The 21,046-nt window shown below is 43.3% G+C and overlaps 1 protein-coding gene across 3 annotated transcripts in view; it reads right to left on the bottom strand.

The window, feature by feature from the left end:
- Positions 1-19,134: 19,134 nt before the first annotated feature.
- MRPL23 (mitochondrial ribosomal protein L23) overlaps positions 19,135-21,046 on the bottom strand; it is a 28,013-nt gene continuing 26,101 nt past the window's right edge. For all 3 annotated transcript variants that reach the window (XM_073574047.1, XM_073574049.1, XM_073574050.1), the window contains 2 exons: positions 20,136-20,209; positions 19,135-19,572 (listed from right to left, as the gene is read on the bottom strand). In XM_073574047.1, coding sequence (XP_073430148.1) covers positions 19,408-19,572; positions 20,136-20,209 — 239 coding nt within the window. In that variant the 3' untranslated portion in view covers positions 19,135-19,407. The remainder of the gene's footprint in view (positions 19,573-20,135; positions 20,210-21,046) is intronic.

Here is a 21,046-nt window from a genome sequence, read left to right as displayed (position 1 = left end):
AAACATTTAATTATTGAACAACTACAGCGCTGTCGGTTAGTTCAAAAGGTTAATAAACCTAAACCCTGAATATTTAGGAAAATGTAAGCGAGGCTTGGTCTTTCTTTTGAGAATATCTATGTGCAGAATTATTATTGTTACAATCATTGGAAAATATCCATTTTAAAACAATGTTGCATTTATTGTATCGTACAATTAACAATAGATAACTGCAATACAGTAAAATATATTAATATATAGGACATTGCCCTCATCTGCAGTATCAGAATTATGTGAATGTAGCAGAGATCAAAGTATACATTAATTCAAGAAAAAAGTATACTCTTCTTGATCCATTTTAGATTCGGAATTTCATCATCCCATGAAAGCGCCATGGAATAAATGGCGCTATAACAATAAATAATAATAATAATTTAGAGATCTGGAGCACATCTGGCTTTTCCTATTTATTATTATTATTATTATTATTTATTCTTGCTTAGTAATGTTTTATCTTTTACTACTTATTGTCTATTTTTCATTTTTTCTCTTTTCGCTTTGTTTTTTCCCCTTTTTTATTTTTAGTAATTTTATTTTTCTTTTCTTTTTATTTTTTTCATGTTTATTTCTCTTTTATTTTATTTTCATTTATTCAGTGTTTTCTTGTTTTTTTATCTTCCCTTACAATTTTTATCTGCTCCTAGCATAGTTATATTTTCCACCTTTTTCTCTTTTCTCCTGTTTTCTTTACATTCAGACTATGTTCACACTAGGCGTTTTGCTGTGTTGTTTTTCACACAGATAGTAAATTCACCCCACACAGTAAATACACCCCCCCACACAGTAAACACCACCAACCAGGGCCACCATCAGGGCATGACAGGCCTTACATGTGTATGGGGCCCGGTGATTAGGGGGGCCCGACCATGCTGGCAGCCCGATCCGCGCTGGGGCCCCCCTACATTTTATACAGGCTTCTGCAGCTTTATTTTAAATTCAGACTCAGCGCCTGCCGGGCCCCCCGGGCCCCTCGGGCAGGCCCCCCCGCACCATGGTCCAGCCAGCACCGAAATCCCCCCCTGTACAATGGTCCAGCCACAGCTCCGCCCTCACCTGATGTCACACACTGCTCTGCTCCTCCACTTCCTCATTCAGTCAGTGTGCCACGTGGGACTGGGAGAGGGAGGGAGCCTCGCTGCTGGAGCACAGCCAGATAACAAGGTAAGAATTTTTTTTTATTTTTTTTTGAGAGCGGCTATCCAGGGGGCCTGGGGCAGAATGCTGGACGCTGGGGCAGAATTCTGGGGGCAGAATGCTGGACGCTGGGGGCAGAATGCTGGATGCTGGGGGCAGAATGCTGGAGGCAGAATGCTGGACGCTGGGGGCAGAATTCTGGGGGCAGAATGCTGGACGCTGGGGGCAGAATTCTGGGGGCAGAATGCTGGACATGGGGCAGGAATGCTGGGGGCAGAATGCTGGACGCTGGGGCAGAATGCTGGACGCTGGGGCAGAATGCTGGATGCTGGGGGCAGAATGCTGGGGGCAGAATGCTGGATGCTGGGGGCAGAATGCTGGATGCTGGGGGCAGAATGCTGGGGGCAGAATGCTGGATGCTGGGGGCAGAATGCTGGGGGCAGAATGCTGGACGCTGGGGGCAGAATGCTGGGGGCAGAATGCTGGACGCTGGGGGCAGAATGCTGGGGGCAGAATGCTGGACGCTGGGGGCAGAATTCTGGAGGCAGAATGCTGGACGCTGGGGGCAGAATGCTGGGGGCAGAATTCTGGGGGCAGAATGCTGGACGCTGGGGCAGAATGCTGGACATGGGGCATAATGCTGGATACTGGGGGCAGAATGGACATGGGGCAGAATGCTGGACGCTGGGGGCAGAATGCTGGACATGGGGCATAATGCTGGACACTGGGGGCAGAATGGACATAGGGCAGAATGCTGGACGCTGGTGGCAGAATGCTGGATATGAGGGCAGACTGTGAGACGGGGCAGAATGCTGGACATGGGGCAGAAGAATGCTGGACGCTGGGGCAGAATTCTGGACATGGGGCAGAATGCTCGAAGCTGGGGCAGAATGCTGGAGACTGAGGCAGAATGCTGGACGCTGGGGACAGAATGCTGGACATGGGGGCAGGCTGTGAGCTGGGGCAGAATGTTGGACGCTGCAGGCAGAATGGTGGACGCTGGGGGTAGAATGCAAGAGACTGGGGCAGAATGCTGGACATGGGGGCAGAATGTGACAGTGAGACACAGGAGGGGGCAGAATGTGACAGTGAGACACAGGAGGGGGCAGAATGTGACAGTGAGACACAGGAGGGGGCAGAATGTGACAGTGAGACACAGGAGGGGGCAGAATATGACAGTGAGACACAGGAGGGGGCAGAATGTGAGACACCGGGCATGATTGGAGATAGATGGAGCAGGGTCATGGGGCAGGATGGATACGATTTAGACAGATTGGTCAGGAGGGGAGATCATATGGGGCAGAATGGATACTGATGAGGGTGGGATGGGAGAACATATGGCTGAAGCCAAAAATGAGACACACGGGAGTCAGGATGGGGGATATTATTACCATAGGGGCTAATTAAGGGATATTATTACTGCAGTGATGTATTTTATTTTCTTGAGGATACTGTTGTAAATGGGGGGGCGGTCCTGTTACTGTGTAGAGTGATACTATGTCGCCTTTTTTTCTTCATGTGGTGTAATGTAGAAGTTGGGAAAAAATAAGTAATGTGTTCTGCAAGCGGAGCTCTAGATAACTGTGTTATTTCCTGCAGAGACAAGTCCTGGCTGGAAGACGTGATGGCGATCTGTGCTGGATGAAAGATGAAAAACAAAGATGAAAGACTTCACCTAGAGACATCACTGGTGAGTTAGTGTGTTACCTGTACACTGACACTATGTACAGAGGTCCTGTGTATAATGTCACCGGTGATCACTGTGTTACCTGTACATTATATACAGAGCTCCTGTGTATAATGTCATTGATCACTATATTACCTGTACACAGACACTGCATACTAAGTACAGATCTTGTGTGTATAATGTCTCTTATGGTCATAGTATTATGTTTTTTTAATTAATGTCAGTATTGTAGTATTCAGTCTCCATGTGGTGGTAATATGTGGTCTGGGCTTGGTGCAGTGGTATTTGTCCCTTGTATATTCTATTATTTGGTCACTTTGTGGTGGTAATTTGCGGTCTGTTCATGGTGCGGTGGTATTTGTTCGTTGTATGTGATATTATTCGGTCACTATGGTAGTAATATGTGGTCTGGTCATGGTATGGCGGTATTTGTTCCTTGTATGTCTTATTATAGGTCACTATGTGGTGGTAATATGTGGTCTGGACATGGTGTAGCGGTATTTGTTCCTTGTATGTGATATTATTGGTCATTTTAAAAAATTGAAAAATAAATAAAAATATACCTAAATTGTATTGCATATTTTAACAAATATTTAATAGGTTACAGTAGAGTAGGGCCTGGCCAAAAGTGTCTACCCTGTTATGGTGGCGACTTAAAACAATCTTTTGGCCAAAGCAAAAGCTGCTGGCTATATGTGTGACCTGGTGATGGGAACTGTTAATGTGTGATAGGTGAGAAGTGGAGTTTATCCAAGAGAGCGGTGGGACTGTGGACAGTTCGAGTGGTGGAGGCGGGGCTGGATGGAGCCTGGGCAGAGTCTAAAGGGGGCCCCGAAAATTTTGCCAGTATGGGGCCCCGAAATTCCTAGTGACAGCCCTGCCACCAACACCCAGTGAATACCCCCTCCACACAGTAAATACACCCTCACAGGCAGTAACTACTCCCCCAGGCAGTAAATACACCCAAATGCATTCAAATCAGCTCTCACCTCTGCTAAACAGGCCTACTTTACATCACTTGTATCTTCCTTATCCCACAACCCCAAACAGTTGTTCAATACTTTTAACTCTCTTCTCCACCCACCACTGCCCCCTCCAACTTCCCTAATCTCTGCTGAGGACTTTGCCATGCACTTCAAAAACAAGATAGACCAAACACGGCAAGTCTTTATTATTCAACCACCACAACCCCTTTGTATACCAGACCAATGCCCAAACCCCATAACCTCCTTACCCAACATCAATGAAGGGGAGCTTGCTCATTTTCTCTCCAAATCACACCTCACCACTTGTGCACTCGACCCCATCCCATCCCACCTCCTCCCCAACCTCGCCACCACTCTTATCCCATCCCTAACCCACCTCTTCAACCTATCACTTATTTCCAGCACCTTCCCTTCTGCTTTCAAACATGCCACAATCACGCCTATCCTTAAAAAGCCAACTCTCGACCCAACAGCCATGTCCAGCTATCACCCAATATCGCTGCTCCCATTCGCTTCTAATCTCCTGGAACAGCATGTCTACGCTGACCTTTCCTGCCACCTCTCATCTAACTTGCTGTTTAACAATCTACAATCTGGTTTCCGTCCCCAACATTCCACTGAGACAGCCCTGACCAAAATTACCAACGACCTACTTACAGCCAAAGCTAACGGACAATACTCTATTCTCCTCCTTCTAGACCTGTCCTCGGCTTTTGACACAGTTTACCACTGCCTCCAACTACAGATCCCCTCCTCCTTTGGCATCAAAGACCTCACCTTATCCTGGATCTCCTCATACCTTTCCAACCGCACATTCAGCAGCTCCCACTCCCACACTACCTCCTCATCCCACCCTCTCTCTGTTGGAGTCCCCCAGGGCTCTGTTCTAGGACCCCTACTCTTCTCGATCTATACACTTGGCCTGGGGCAACTCATAAAAACCCATGGATTCCAGTACCACCTTTATGCCGATGATACTCAGATCTACCTCTCTGGCCCAGACGTCACCTCTCTGCTGTCCAGAATCCCGGAGTGTCTATCAGCCATATCCTCCTTCTCCTCTCGCTTCCTCAAACTGAATGTAGACAAATCTGAACTGATCATCTTCCCCCATCTCACAGATCTTCCTTACCAGACTTATCTATAACAATTGATGACATCGCACTTTCCCCCGTACCAGAATTCCTCTGCCTCGGAGTAACCCTTGACTCTGCCCTGTCCTTCAAACCCCACATGCAAGCTCTCTCCACCTCCTGTCGCCTCCAGCTCAAAAATATTTCCAGAATCTGTCCCTTCCTCAACCCTCATTCTACTAAAATGCTTCTACATGCCCTCATCATCTCCTGCCTCGACTATTGCAACATCCTTTTCTGTGGCCTCCCTGCTAACACCCTCGCACCTCTCCAGTCCATCCTTAACTCTGCCGCCCGACTAATTCATCTCTCTCCTCGCTACTCCTCCGCTTCTCCCCTCTGCAAATCTCTTCACTGGCTCCCACTTCCTCAGTGTATCCAGTTCAAATTACTAATACTGACCTACAAGGCCATCTATAACCTGTCTCCCCCACATGTCTCTGAACTAATCTCCCGATACCTTCCCTCATGTAATCTCCGGTCCTCTCAAGACCTCCTTCTCTCCTACACACTTATTCGCTCCTCACCCAACCGCCTCCAAGACTTCTCCCGAATAGCCCCCATCCTCTGAAATTCATTGCCCCAACACGTCCAACTATCAACCACCATCGGATCCTTCAGATGGAACCTGAAAACCCATGTCTTCAGGAAAGCTTATAGCCTGCATTGATCCCCGCTGCCTCCTCACCACTACTGGAGCTACCACCTCACTATCACTGGAACTGCTGCAACCCCCAACCTACTGTCTCCTTCCCCACCATCCTGTAGCATGTAAGCCCGAAAGGGCATGGTCCGCTCTCCCCTATATGTCAGTCTGTGATTGTTAGTTTGTTTACTGTAAGTGATATTTGTACTTTGTATGTTACCCCTTCTCATGTACAGCACCATGGAATCAATGGTGCTATTTAAATAAATAGTAATAATAATAATAAATAATAATGTAGTAAATACCCCCACATGCAGTAAATATCCCCCAGGCAGCAAATACCCCCCACTCAGAAAACACCACCCACACCCAGTAAATATTCCCCCAAACACAGTAGATAGTCACCCAGGAAGAAAATACCCTGCACACACATTAAGCACATCCCCGCACACAGTAATACCCCCCACACCGTAAACACCACCCACACCCAGTATACTGTATACCCCCTCCACACTGTAAATACACCCTCACATGCACTAAATTCTCCCCCAAGTAGTAAATACCCCCTACACGCAGTAAATACTCCCCCACAAGCAGTAAATGCCCCCCAAGCAGTAAATACCCCTCCCCATCTTCGGTGTGTTCAGCTCCACCAATAATCCTTTTGTTTAGCGCTTCAATTGTACTTGTGTCTGTAAGAGGTGAATACAATTGATCAGCATGAATTGGCTAATTTATGCGCTAAACTTTCTCAATTTTTCATATTCCTAGTGCAGTAATGCAATTCAATTTTCATATTTCATATTTGCATGCTATGGCGCTACAGAGTGCTGCTTTATTTGTTTGATTGTATATGAGTTGGTGACTCTAGATAAGCACATGTTCACACCTAGTATAATTATGTTTGGATGTGAAGGTCAGTTTCTTGATTTGTATTCATTAACCTTCTCACTGAGGACTCCGCCTCTTAGCCTCATGTGTTTTTAATCACATCAGGACCCTACCCCACCACAGAGATATAGGTTTCAGTCCAAGAGAGGATTCACATTAGATTCCCATACAGATGAAGACTTTAGTTTAAGAGAGGATTGGCAATAAGTTAATTCCTGGAAACAAGAATCGCCTTAACGTAGCTTCCAGGTACACATGAATTGGACAATTTATGCATAAGCATCCTCAATTTATCATATTTCTAGTGCAGTAATGCAATTCAATTTTTATATTTCATATTTGCATGCTATGGCGCTGCAGAGTGCTGTTTTATTTGATTGTGACCTAGTGGACTCGCCCATGACTACCACCCCGTGCCACCTTGTTACAACTGCATATGAACAGAAAGTGACTGCACATGATGAAGTGGGGGGAGGGGAACTGCACATGAACAGAAGGGGACTGCACATGATGAAGTGGGGGGAGAATGGGGGACTGTAAATGATGAAGTGAGGGGGAGGGAGACTGCAAATTATATAGTGAGGGGGGAAGGAGGACTGCAAATGATGAAGTGAGAGGGAGGAGGACAGTAAATGATGAAGTGAGGGGGACTGCAAATGATAAAGTGAAGGATGGGGTACAGCAATTGAATTAAAGGTTGGGGATGGGGAGAGCAAGTGAGGACCTGGGGAGAGCAAATAATGATGAATTTTGAGGGTGATGGGAGTCAATGATGTATTGAATGTGGGGGAGAGCAGTTGATAATGAATAGAGGGTGGGAGAAAGAGAAGATATGACAATGAATTGGGGCAGAAGGGGCATGTAAATATAATGAATCGGGGAGCGGGAGGCACATAGTGGGGGCGTTGAGGATGCAGTGACTGGTAATGAAATGGGGGAAAGAGTACAGGGGTTAGTTAATGTACTGTATATATATATTTATTAGGTGGGGAAAATGGCTGTTTGTAGTTAGTGGGGGTGCAGTGGTGGATTATAATTTATATTTGGAATGGTGGATTCCATAATAACTAATTATGTATTAATGGTGGGTGCACGCCTGTATTCAGATGTATATTGCAGAAGAAAGGGAAAAAGTGGGGAATGTGCTCTGGAAGCCAGGCTCTAGGTAACTGTGTTATTTTATGCAGAGACAAGTCCTAGCTGAAAGAAATTATGGCCGTCTGCACTGCATGAAAAAGACAAGCAATGATGACGGACTTCAGGTAGAGACATCACTGGTGAGTTAGTGTGTTACCTGTAAAGTGACACTATACACTCTTTTACCTATTCACTGTACACAATATACAGAGCTCCTGTATATAAAGTCACTGGTGATCACTGTATTACCAGTACACTATATACTATATACAGCGCTTCTGTGTATAATGTTAATGGTGATCACTATATTACCTGTACACTGACATTATATACAGAGTTCCTGTGTATAATGGAATTAGTGTTGAGTTTTTTATTAATGATCAGTATTGTAGTATTCGGTCACTATGTGGTGGTAGTATGTGATCTGGTTATGGTGTGGCGGTATTTCTCCCTGTATGAGGTATTATTTGGTCACTACGTGATGGTAGTATCTTATCTGGTCATGGAATGGAGGTCTTTGTTCCTTGTATGTGGTATTATTTGGTCACTATGTGGTGGTAATATAAGGTCTGGTTTTGGTGTGATGTTTTTTTTTCCCCTGTATGTGGTATTAATGGTCATTCTAAAAAATATATGTGTCTCATTCCCTTAAAGAAAAATAAATAAACATAGACCTAAAAAGAGTTTTGGATATCTTAAGAAATGTTTAATAGGTTAGAGTAGAGTAAGGTCCGTCCAAAAGAGTATACCTTGTCGAGGTGGCGGCTTAAAAATTCTTTTGGCCAAAACAAAAGATGCTGGCTATATATGTGATCTGGTGTCTGCTGGGAACTGTTAATATCAGATTGGTGAGAACGTGGTGCAAAAGATGAGTTTTTGCAAGAGTGGGCGGTGGGATTGTGGAAGGTTTTGTTGTATGGAGGCCGAGCTGGGGTGGAGCCTGGGTGAAATCTTAAAAGGGCATGAAAATTTTGCCAGTATGGGGCCCTGAAATTCCTAGTGGCAGCCCTGCTGCGCATGACATGAAGTCTCTCAACTTTGGAGACCCGGATGTCATTATGACGATATCGGATCTCCATGGCAGCAATCGGGACCCCACGGCATGACGCGGGGTCTCCAATCCAAAGGCAGAGGGGCTGTCAGAGCTGACAGCCCCTCTGCCTGCTCCCAGAATGCTGCAATCATGTTTGATTGAGGTGCTCCGGGAGTTAAAGTGCTGAGAGCAGTCCGTGACCGCTCCTGGCACATAGTGTCGTGTGTTAGCTGTGATTGTAAGAATCAGCTGACACCCAGCCATGATGGGTGACTCAGCGCGGCTGATCGCGTATGACGTACTATCCTGTCCATGGTCATACGGACCCTGGTCACCTGGACGGATAGTACGTCAGATGTCATAAAGGGGTTAAGTATTAAAAAAAATTCAGAAGTTTGTAAAATATAATTCTTTTGTGTCGCCATTTTCCGAGACACATAACATTTTTATTTTTCTGCCAGGTGTATGAGGGCTTTTTTTTGTGTGCCGAGATTTCACTTTTATTGATAACAATTTGGGGTACAAATTATGTTTTCAGCATTTTGTATTTCATAATGTGGGGAGTTAACAAAAAAAAACACAATTCTGGTGTTTTTATTTTCTTCTCTTGTTACAGCTTTTAGGGTATGTGCCCACGTTGCGGATTTGCCTGTGGAATTTTCTGTGCGGATTCTTCCTCTCTTGGCACAAAACAGTTGAAAGTCAGCGTGTTTTTATGCGGATTTGCATGCATTTTTGTAAGCTAAATAAACATATTATTTAACAAAAAAACAATTGTGATGTCATTTCTTTGTCCAACCACTTCTTTTACATATTCCACTGAATACCATAATATCATCACATACTATGTTCACATATAATGTTTACACACACAAAACAAATATAAGTGAATATATATAGATAGATATATCTATCAATCTATCTATCGATCTATCTATAGATACATAGATCTATAGATAGATATATTGATAGATAGATAATACCAAGCCCAATGTTTAGTAATGAATATAATAAAATGGTACATAAAGAGTTAAATACACACACAAAAAAAAATCTGCGTTAGGTCGGGGTCACACTTGCAAGAAACTCGCACGAGCCTCGCGTCTCAATACCCGGAGGCCGGTACTTGGACCGGAGCGTTCAGCTGCATAGAAATACATGCAGCCACAAATTCCAATCCCGAGTGTCGGCGGCAGGGCTGGGTACTGAGATGCGAGACTCGTGCACGTTTCTTGCAAGTGTGACCCCGGCCTTAAACGCAATGTTTAATTTAAAAAAAAGGGGGGGAATTGTGTGGGCCTCCACGCAATTTTCAAAACCAGAACAGGGAAAGCCTGCGACTGGGAGCAGATGTTTATAGCCTGGGAAGGGGGTAATACCCATGGATATTCCCAGGGTATTAATATCAGCTCACAGCTGTATATTTAGCCTTTACTGGCTTTTAAAATAGGGAAGGCCCCCAAAAAATGATGTGGGTTTCCACGCACAGGTCTGCGACTAAAAAGTTGTTTGATTATTTTCATCTAATTTCCATGTATTTTGGTGTGCTGAAAACGAAAAAAATATTGAAAAAAATCCTAGACGTCAGGATTTGCCACAAAATGAAAAATTCTCTTCAAATTTAGTACATTTTTCTCAATTTTTTTTTTTTTTATCTTAGGGTTTTGAAAGTCAAAATTACTATTAATTAATTCACATCAATGAATTGAAGATATGCAATGCCAAAGAAATATAACTTTCAAACAAAAGAACTTGCAGAGTGAGCTAATGAAACCAGCATCAACATGTTGCAAGCTGAACAAGCGGGCTCTGACATGCCCGGGCTTGTTTCAATTGTTTTATCTTGGTTCTCGCCTGTTCACACTTTTTAATCTCAGTTCGTGTTAGCTTGTCATATTCAACCGTGTTTCCCAAAATTAGCATTATGGCTCAGCGGAAGTGTATTAATTCGCCTGACAGTTTCTGTTAAATTTGTGGTGATTATACAGTGTTGAAGCAACAGCTGAATATTACAGACTTTGTGAAAAAGTATACTTCGCATATTTCGGACTAAAGCTTGGAGATGAAGATAAAGCATGGGTGCCTCATAAAGTGTGCAAACGGTGTGTTGAGGACCTCCGAAATTGGTTCAAGGGTAAGAAAAAAGCTTTCCATTATGGGATTCCTATGGTATAGCGAGAGTAAAAGAACCATAGTGACGATTGTTACTTTTGTTCATGTGATGTGAAAGGGTATAATTCAAAATGGAAGCATTCTATTTCATACCCCAATATTCACTCAGCAATTCGTCCCATCCCCCATGGCACAGATATACCAGTACCCAAGGCCCCTGCTACCTTGGAAGAGATAACTAGCTCCGATGAAGGTGGAGTCATACCTGAACCAGATGATGAATCAAGTTCTGACTTTGAAGATGATACAAGACCAAAATTGTTTTCCCAGGAGGAGATGAATGATTTGGTAAGAGACTTGAATCTTCCCAACGATGCCGCTGAGTTACTCGGATCAAGGCTCAAAAGTAAGAATTTATTGTTGCCAAGAGTGTCTTTTTCATGGTTCAGACATCGTGAAGATGAGTTCGTTCCTTACTTTGCCCAGGAAAAGTTGGTTTATTGCATCAATGTCGAAGGTTTGATGGGTCAATTCAAAATCCAATATGATTCAGCGCAATGGCGTCTTTTTATAGATTCTTCAAAAAGAAGTCTCAAAGCAGTTTTACTCCACAACGGCGGATTTTATGCTTCCATCCCTGTAGGTCATTCCGTACACCTCAAGGAAACCTACGAGAACTTGGAATTGGTTCTTCGTAAACTTAAATATGAAGACCACGGTTGGCAAGTGTGCGGGGATTTGAAAGTCTTGTGCATGCTGCTCGGGCAACAAGCTGGATATACCAAATACCCTTGTTTTCTGTGTCTATGGGACAGTCGAGACCGACAAAATCACTGGACCAAGAAGAATTGGCAGCCGAGGGTGCTCACAGTAGGTGAAAAAAATGTCCTCCGAGAAACTTTGGTTCCTCCCCATAAAGTTCTTCTACCACCTCTCCACATCAAATTGGGATTGATGAAGCAATTCGCAAAATCACTTCCAAAAGATGGAGAATGCTTCAAATACTTGGTCACCAAGTTTCCAGGCCTCTCGGAGGCAAAATTGAAGGAAGGTGTGTTCGTCGGACCAGACATTAGAAGGCTTATAGCTGATCAAAAGTTTATCAATACCATGATGCATCCTCAAAAAGAAGGGTGGATTGCATTTAAAGAGGTCGTAGAGAAATTTTTAGGCAGTAACAAAGACCCTGACTACAAAAAAATCACCGGACGAATGCTGAAAGCATTTCAAGCTTTAGGTTGCCTGATGAGTTTGAAAGTGCATTTCCTCCATTCCCACCTTGACAACTTTCCTGAAAATTTGGGAGCTGTGAGTGAAGAGCAAGGTGAACGATTCCACCAGGACATTAAAGAGATGGAAAGAAGATACCAGGGAAGATCGAGCATTACAATGATGGCAGACTACTGTTGGACGCTTCAGAGAGACATTACAGATGCTACTCACAAGCATAAATGTACCAAGAGAAGCCTCACAGGGAAGAATCGATTTTAGTGTGTGTTAGTGAGCTCATTGCAGTTAAAAAAAATGATTTTCATGAAACATTTGTAATTCAGCGCACTCAAAAACAACGATTACGTGGAATAACCAAAACAGCTCTTGAAAAATTTTTTTTTGCAGACCTGTGAATAACCAGAAAAGGCTATGCAGAGAGCTGCGGGCTGATATTAATAGCTAGGAAGGGGCCATGGATATTGCCAGCCCCATCCCCCCCGGCTACAAATACCATCTCTAACATGCGCCAATTCAGGCACTTAACCTCTCTTCCACTTGTCCTGTAGCGGTGGCAAGTGGGGTAATAGTTGTGGGGTTGTATTGTATTGGAAGGTGGCATCAAGCCCAAGGCTTAGTAAAGGATAGGTGTCAATAAGACACCTATCCATTACTAATCCTATAGTTATTACAGGTTAAAGACACAGCCAGAATAAAGTATTTTATTTAAATAAAACACAACAGTTTCCCATATTTATTATACGCCTAATTCCTGCGAAGCCCTCGTTCTCCTGCAAAAAAATAAAATAATAAACCAACACAAATACTCCCTGTTCCGATGTAATCCATTTAATATCGAGTGTCCCACACCGATCTCCCATGTAGAGCTGTCACATTGGGAGATGTGACTAGTCTACAGGGCCTCCGATGACACACTGACCGGAGATACTGTAATACTCCCGCAATGTAGTTCCTGCAAGTGTTTGCCCATTCAGACATCTTATCCAGGTCATCTTCTAAAATTGTACTATGAAGATCAGTTTTTAGTATCCTACATAGTTTGGTGACACTAGCAAAGACTCATACTTTACTCTCAATCCCATCCACAAGGTCATTAATGAAGAGGTTTAAAAAAAATTGGTCATAGCACAGATACCCAGTTCAGATCCCTGTGATCCACACTGCTTCAGAACAGATCCCTGTGGTCCCCATTGCTGACTGTATCCCATTTAGACAACTGTTTCCTGTCTTTTAGCTAATTCCTTGCCCATCTGCATTGTTTCCTCTAGTCCTTGCTTCTGTAGCTTCCGTATTAGGCTGTTATGTGGTACTGTATCAATGCTTTTGCAAAGTCCAGATAGACCACATCAGGTGCATTACCAATATCCAGTTTTGCACTTACCTCCTCATAGAAACGCAACATGTTGGTTAGATACAACCTATCTTTCATGAATCCATACTGGTTGTCCTTTATTATATTATCTACAATATATTTCTGCAGGTCATCTCATAATGTACTCAAAAACTTTGCACACTACTGATGTCAGACTTACAGGACGATAGTTACCTGGATCCACCTTCTTACCTTTCTTAAATATCAGTACCACATGAGCCATCCTTCAATCCTGTGGCACCAACCCAGTGGATTTGCCAGTGTTTAATTTGCTCAGAAGCAGGCGTACTTCTTCTTGTGTTATTCTAGTTATATCAAGTGGTGAACTATGATTTTTGCCTTGTTGAATGATCCCTGAAACAGTCAGTTCATTGGTGAACACAGATGAAAAGTGTCTGTTTACCGTTTCAGCTTTTTCTTTGTCCTCTATAATTATTTTGTTATTATCACTATCACGAGAATACCACGACAGAGTGGCGATAGAAGATTGCGGCGTCTGGTTATATGAACTCCTGCACTGATTAGAACTGCTTCACCATCCTATTAAAAAGTGTAGATTTTCCTTGCTCTGGTATTGCAAGGGTTAATCAGTTCAGTTGACGATCTGGAGCTCTCCATCCTGAATTGTCTCAGCTTTTCAGTGTTGACCCCTCCCCTCTGGTATACATACTTGCAGTTGGTAGTTGCCAGTGATAGTTCTACTTCCTGGCTTGGTGTGGAAGAAGTTCAATGTTTGGATTAGGCGGTTGAAGAGTTTTCAGGAGATTGCTGCATGCGTGGAGTTGATTTGCATGTTTATCCTTATCCTCTCCTATTTGGGTTGTACTTCCTAATCCTCCCATGTTCCCACTCTGTTGTTTTCTGAGTGTATTTTCATGATTGTAGTTTTCTTGTATCCCTGTTATTTAACCCGTCTGGTTAGTGTTTTCCAACACACTTCTGCCTTACACCTCCCTGTATGGGGGAGAGAATAGATAAGGGTTAAAATAGGAACATAGCAAGGTACAAGACCCCAGTGTCTCCACCATGTGGGGGGTAATCTGGGGGACAGAAATAGCCTAGGTTCGGTCGAATTAGACACTGAATCTAGTCATTGGCTGCAGGGGCCATGTGTGCAGTAACTGTACTGCCACCAAAGCAATGTGTAAACAATAAACAGAGCAGAGGAAGAGTTTACATGATGTATTCATACTTGTGAATTGGATGGATTTTTTTTGGTGGATTGTTAAGTAAAAGGAATCATACATGTTTCTTATCTATTTTCTTTTTACAACACTACAAGTTTTGACTTCAAACATTTCATCAAAATATTAATGTAAAGAACATAATGGTTGACTTAGGCCTGTTTCACACTTCCGTTTTTGACAATCAGTCAAGATCCGCCGAATTGGAAAAAAACGGATCCGCCATTTTTCTTTGCGGATCCGTTTTTTTCCCCATTGACTTTCATTATTGGTGGATTTTGACTGATGTTGGTCCGTTGCGTCCGTATTTTTGCGGATCCGCCAAAATTTTGTCCACCGTGCGTAATATAATCAAGAAGTTTACAACCGATGGTACTGTAAGTAATCTCCCAGGACGTGGATGGCAGAGAAAAATTGATGAAAGGTTGCAACGAAGGATAGTCCGGATGGTGGATAACAAACCCCCATCAAGTTCCAAAGAAATTTAAGCTGTCCTGCAGGCTCAGGGTGCATCAGTGTCAGGGAGAACTGTCACAATTTGAACGATATTATACACTATGGCAGGAGACCCAGGAGGCCCCCACTGCTGACACAAAAACATAAAAAGCTACACTGCAGTTTGTCAAAATGTACGTAAGCCAAAATCCTTCTGGGAAAGTGACTTGTGGACAGACGAGACCAAGCTAGAGCTTTGCTTACTGAAAACAGAATGAGGCCAACAAAGAAAAGAACACAGTACCTACAGTCAACTATGGTAGCGATTCAAAGATGTTTTGGGGCTGTTTTGCTTCCTTTGGCACTGGGTGCTTGATTTTTGCAAGGCATCATGAAATCTGAAGATCACCAGAGGATTTTGTGTCGCAATGTAGTGCACAGTGTCAGAAAGCTGGGTTTGTGTCCTATGTCATGTGTCTTCCTGCAGGACAATGAGCCCAAACATACTTCAAGAAGTACCCAGAAATGCATGGAAACAAAGTGCTGGAGAGTTCTGAAGTGGCCATCAAAGAGTCCGGATCTAAAGCTCACTGAACACCCGTGGAGAGATCTTAAAATTGCTGATAGGAGAAGGCGCCTTCAAATATGAGAGACCTGGAGCAGTTTGCAAAAGAAGAGTGGTCCACAGTTCCAGTTGAGAGGTGTAAGAAGCTTCTTGATGGTTATAGGAAGCAAATTATTTATTCCAAAAGGTGGGCAACCAAATATTAAGTTGAGGGTGTCAACAATTTTATCCAGCCCATATTTGGAGTTGTTTGTGAAATTACGTCCAATTTGCCTTTTTTTCTCTGTCGTTTTGCATAGTCCTAATACACACAAAGGAAGTAAACATGTGTATAACAAAACATGTATAATTGCAATAATTTTCTGGGAAAAATATTTCATTTTTTGGTACAATTTCAAGGGTGCCAACACTTTCGGGAATGACTGTATGCCTTCCAAGAAAAATATCTTATTATTTTTCCCCATTGACATAGCAGTATGAGGGCTTGATTTTTGTGGAACGTTATTTTATTTATATATACTTAATAATAAATAGTATAATTATTATACTTTCCATATTAAGTAAATACAGGAAAATACCATAATTCTTGTTAGGATTATTATTATCTGGTTCCACAATATTCAAAGACGATGGCACTCTGCAAATCGATTCCGTTCTTTTAATAGGTTTCCGACTTAAAGATAACCTGTCAGGTCCGATTATGCTATTAACCTGCAGATATTGGTACTGGATTAATCTGCAGGTTACCAGTGTTAAGAAGGTGCCCGGCCACAGTACTGAAAGTATGGCACACAGAAGAAAATTAAAGTTATTTTTCCGGGGTCATGCAAGGGTGCAATTATAGTTAGCGCTCATAGCACTGTAGGCGGCAGCAGTGACCACGCCCCGGCATTGACAGCCGGCTCTGTACTGATGCACTGCATAGGTGAGCTGTCAGTCAGTGCTGGGGCGTGCTTACAGCCCTCGCTCTCAGTGCTGTGAGTGGTGACCACAAATTGCTTCGGGCACGCCTGCATGACTGAAAGTCGGCACTTCCCGAGAGAAAAAAAAAAATAATTTTCTCCCTAGCTGCCACAATTTTTTTTTTTTTTTTAAACTAATTTCTTTATAGAATTTTTTTAATCTTCGTGTGGAATTTTAATTCTTACAAAATATGCTACAATATTTTTGCAATGCAGTATAAGGTAAAATCAACAATCTGTTATGAAACTCAGTCTCAGGCTTAAATGCCTCAGTCAGAACTGATTGCTGCTATTAGAAACAAAAATGTTGGCTATATAACACAGCCAGCACCCAACGAGTATATAGTGGCCTCAGCTCCTGAACCCACTTCATACACATGCCCCAGACACATGGCCTTGAGAAAATAGAGATATTTTAAGTTTTTTTCATTACTTAGTTTGAAGGCTATAAGGGTATGTGCACACGTTGCGGATTTGCCGCTGCGGATCCGCTGTAGATTGGCTAGTGATGTACAGTACAATGTTATTCTATGTGGAGAAAAACGCTGTGCACATGCTGCGGAAAATTTCGCGCGGAAACGCAGCGGTTTATTTTCCGCAGCATGTCAATTTTTTGTGCGGATTCCACAGCGTTTTTACACCCATTCCATTATAGGAATCCACTGGTGTAAAAACGCAGGTAAAATCCGCACAAAATCCGCAGGAAAAACGCACGGATTTTGACCTGTAGATTCTGCCAAAATATGCAGACTCCGCACGGAAATTTCCGCACAGCAATCCACAACGTGTGCACATACCCTCAAAGGTTTAATTTTTCACCTGAAATAGCCATATGAGGGCTTGTTTTTTGTTGAACAAGTTGTATTTTTCATTGAAATTATCCATTTTGGAGTACATATAATGGGGGTGAAAGGTGGGGAAAAAAAAAGAATTGTACAATTTTTGGGATATTTTATGTTAATGTGTTAATTTTGGGTTACATAGTAGAAAACTTGCTCGCTTTTATTCCATTTTTGGGAAGTTGATGATTGAACATAAGACAGCAAATGCATGTCTGATGGTGCGTATCGATTCTCAGGATCCGGTTCAGCAGTCTCGCAAATAATCTGTGGTTGCTAGACCTAAGAATCGCCTTTTTTAACATGACATCCCTAGGCTCCTCGAAGAGCTGTGATGCCTTCAGGTAAGAGGTAGTGATGAGCGAGTATACTCGTTTGCTCGGGTGCCCTCCGAGTATTTTGGCTTGCTCGGAGATTTAGTTTTCATCGCCTCAGCTGCATGACTTATGGCTGCTGGACAGGCTGAATACATGTGAGGAATGCCTGTTTGTTAGGGAATTCCCACATGTATTCAGGTTGTCCAGCAGCGGCAAATCATGCAGCGGAGGCGATGAAAACTAAATCTCCGAGCAAGCCAAAATACTCGGAGGGCACCCGAGCAACGAGTATACTCGCTCATCACTAGTAAGAGGCCGTTCTTAAGGCTCCTGTCTAGGAGCCATAAATTATTAACCTATCCGCCTGACTTGGTTTTGCGATATGAGCAAAACGATACACACCCACTCTAGTAGGGACAAAAGAGTGATTTTATTTCAGCCTCACGGGGTGCCTTAAACTTAATTTAGCCTTATTGCTCATTTTGTCTTCTGAAGCTCTTCTGCTTTGCACTTTGTTAGGCCTGTCGTCATAATCATGGCAGAGATTGTATTAGACTAAGCCTTTGTCTGGGTCTAATAGAAGAACTACGGTGGCAACCTTTGGGACCATTGTTAAGCTCCCTCCCAGATTGCTGCACTGTGAACTGCAGTATATACAGGGTTAAACTGTGGAGGTCTGCAAGACCACTAATACCTGCAGTTTCAATAAGAAACCGGCTATATTTATGGATTGGGCTCATTCAGTGATTGTGTTAGTATGGAGGTGTATACGGTGCAGGAGATAAAATGGACATCTCCTAAGCTGGTCATACATTTTAGGTAGCTGACGGCCAAATGCTCATTCAAATGACAGTTCGACTGTTGTCTTACCTCCTGTAAATACATAGAAATTCAACCTAAAGCCCCCAATAAACCGATTAGTCTCAGGTTACACTCTCATGTGTAAGGGAGAGCTGGCCCACTGATCATCGGGGGAGATGTTGATCAGACATGTCCAATTTTGTAATGCCGATCACTTTCTTCTCCCAAAATTAAGCCACGAGCATAGATGTCTGTCGGTGGCTTTGTCATGGAGAACACATAAGCACTTAGCCGAACGAGCACTCCTTTGGGTGGGAGAGTTGGCCGATACGGCTGTCAATTAAAACGATCAGTTGAAGCTTTGTTTGCCCGGCATCCATTGTCAAGGAAGGGCAGCTTAGAATGACAGTAAGCCCTGCTGACATCATCAAGTTAAGACAACTTTCATCTTAGGTGCATAAGGAATAATAGTTCCCTGTATATTTATTTTTTATATACCAATACTACACATTATCCTGTACTGATCCATACTTTTTTTTTCCCAAGTCCATCAAAGTTCAAGAGACAAGGAGGAAAGAAGAAGAAAAAAAAAAAAATTCCCATGGGCAGTTGAAATTTTCACCAGACAAAATTATCAAATTTTGGTTTTATTTTTTAGACTGTTGAGTCCTAAATTAATTTATATTCCTAAATGTCAATGCAATACTTATAAACTCTGCTTATAAAAATGAGCAATAATAATATAATAAACAAGTGATAGCTCGGACGGACAGTCTGTTTCTACAGAATTGGAAACTTAAAACGTTCATGATAACCTGGCAATGAGACTAAGAATTCATTTTCCGGAGTAGTGAAGTAAGGATGAGGATGGGCCAAGAGTAATTTGGATCCTAAAACAGAAGCGTCAAAGTCCAAACCAGTCGTTAAGCCCACCCCTACGTGGGTTGTTCAGCTGCCGCTGCTTTTCGTTCTCCATGAATTCTCCTTGCAGTTCTTCAAACGAGCCAGATTCTACAGAGGACTCCTTCTCTGGAAAAAGATCTGGGAACTGGAAAGTTTGACCTTGGACCTGCGTAAAAGAGAAAGATCAGCAGAGAGCGCAGCTTTCTGGAGGCAGATGTAAAGAAAAAAAAGAGTCAATATGGTCTTACTCCATAGGGGGAAGGTGTTATGGACAAGTGGTGATAGTGGGAGAGAGCCTGATCTAACCATTACTTCTCATGAGGGTTTGTGGACAACAAAGAGAGAGAACAGACTGAGATGGTTAGAGCCCTATCGATATCACAGGCACATCACAGGAAATATTAAAGCTCTGAATCAGAGACACTTGTAACTCAATCCAGGAATGATGTCTGCTGTAAACACACATTGCATTACAATACAACCCTCGTTTTCAAAGCTCAGAACATTTGAGTCACCAGACATGTGTTGTTGACTGCTGGAAGCAGTCAAGCAGCATTAGGAAGCCTGGCACCACAAAGGAAAAAAAAAAAAACACAACAGCCTCATTGTACAGAACCAGGGGCTTGGAGTAATGAAGACAGTCAACAAGGGGGCATTGCGTACGGCCATCGACTTTGCAGAATGTGAAAATTCTGAGCAACACCTACATGAGACTGGGAAGATACTCACCAGCTGTACATAGGCTACCTTGTAGTCAGGGACCTTCACTCTTTGGTGTAGATGATTTCTTTTCCGGTTGCTACCTAAAGAAGTGATAATTACATCAGTACGGTCCAAATTATAGAAACAAAATAAAAAGTAAATATATAATAGGACTGGCCTCCATTGTGGTCTTCACCTTAAAGGGATATTCCTATCTTTATAAACGGAAGTTCTTGGATAATGCTTATACAAATAAGCACTTTTGCAATTTACTGCTTATTAAAATTTTCAGTCGTTCTTCAGATATTAAGCTCACCTAGGAGACCCAACACCGCTGTTAGACAGCAAAACATGCTCAGTGCTTACAAGCTTTTGTATACTGAGCTTGTAAGCACGGCTTTTAAGCTCTAGCATGCAGCAAGCCATTACGTCCTAATCCTGGCTGGAAACAGGGTTGACCCTGACGTTATAGCTCTCTATTTCACCGCTGTCTGCTCCCTGTCAGTGACTGACAGGTCAGTCTTGCCGCTCCTACCCGGGATTACACATAGGTACTGTCATTCCCTTAGGCTAGTTTCACATTAGCGTTTACGGCCGCAGCGTCGGGCTGCGCACGGCCACCGCTAAGCCCCGCCCCCTGCAGCGCCTCCCCCGGTGGCTCCGCCTACGGACGCATGACGCTGCATGCGTCCTGCGTCCCTTATCTTTAGCACTGGGGATGCAGGCCGTGCGCAGTATGCGTTTGGCGGCGCATGCGTCCTTTTGACGCTGCGCCAACCAGCGCCAAACGCAACAGGTTGCAATTTCGTGCGCTCGGCGCAGCGTCAAACGGACGCATGTGCCGTCAAACGCATACTGAGCACGGTCTGCGTCCCCAGTGCTAAAGATAGGGGACGCAGGACGCATGCAGTGTCATGCGTCCGTAGGCGGAGCTACCG

The sequence above is a fragment of the Dendrobates tinctorius genome, unplaced genomic scaffold, assembly GCF_039654945.1.
Source record: "Dendrobates tinctorius isolate UK_male_01 unplaced genomic scaffold, ASM3965494v1 ptg000037l, whole genome shotgun sequence".
Taxonomy (NCBI): domain Eukaryota; kingdom Metazoa; phylum Chordata; class Amphibia; order Anura; family Dendrobatidae; genus Dendrobates; species Dendrobates tinctorius.
Note: the sequence above shows the minus strand (reverse complement) of the source record. Positions and strands in the feature narration are given on the sequence as shown.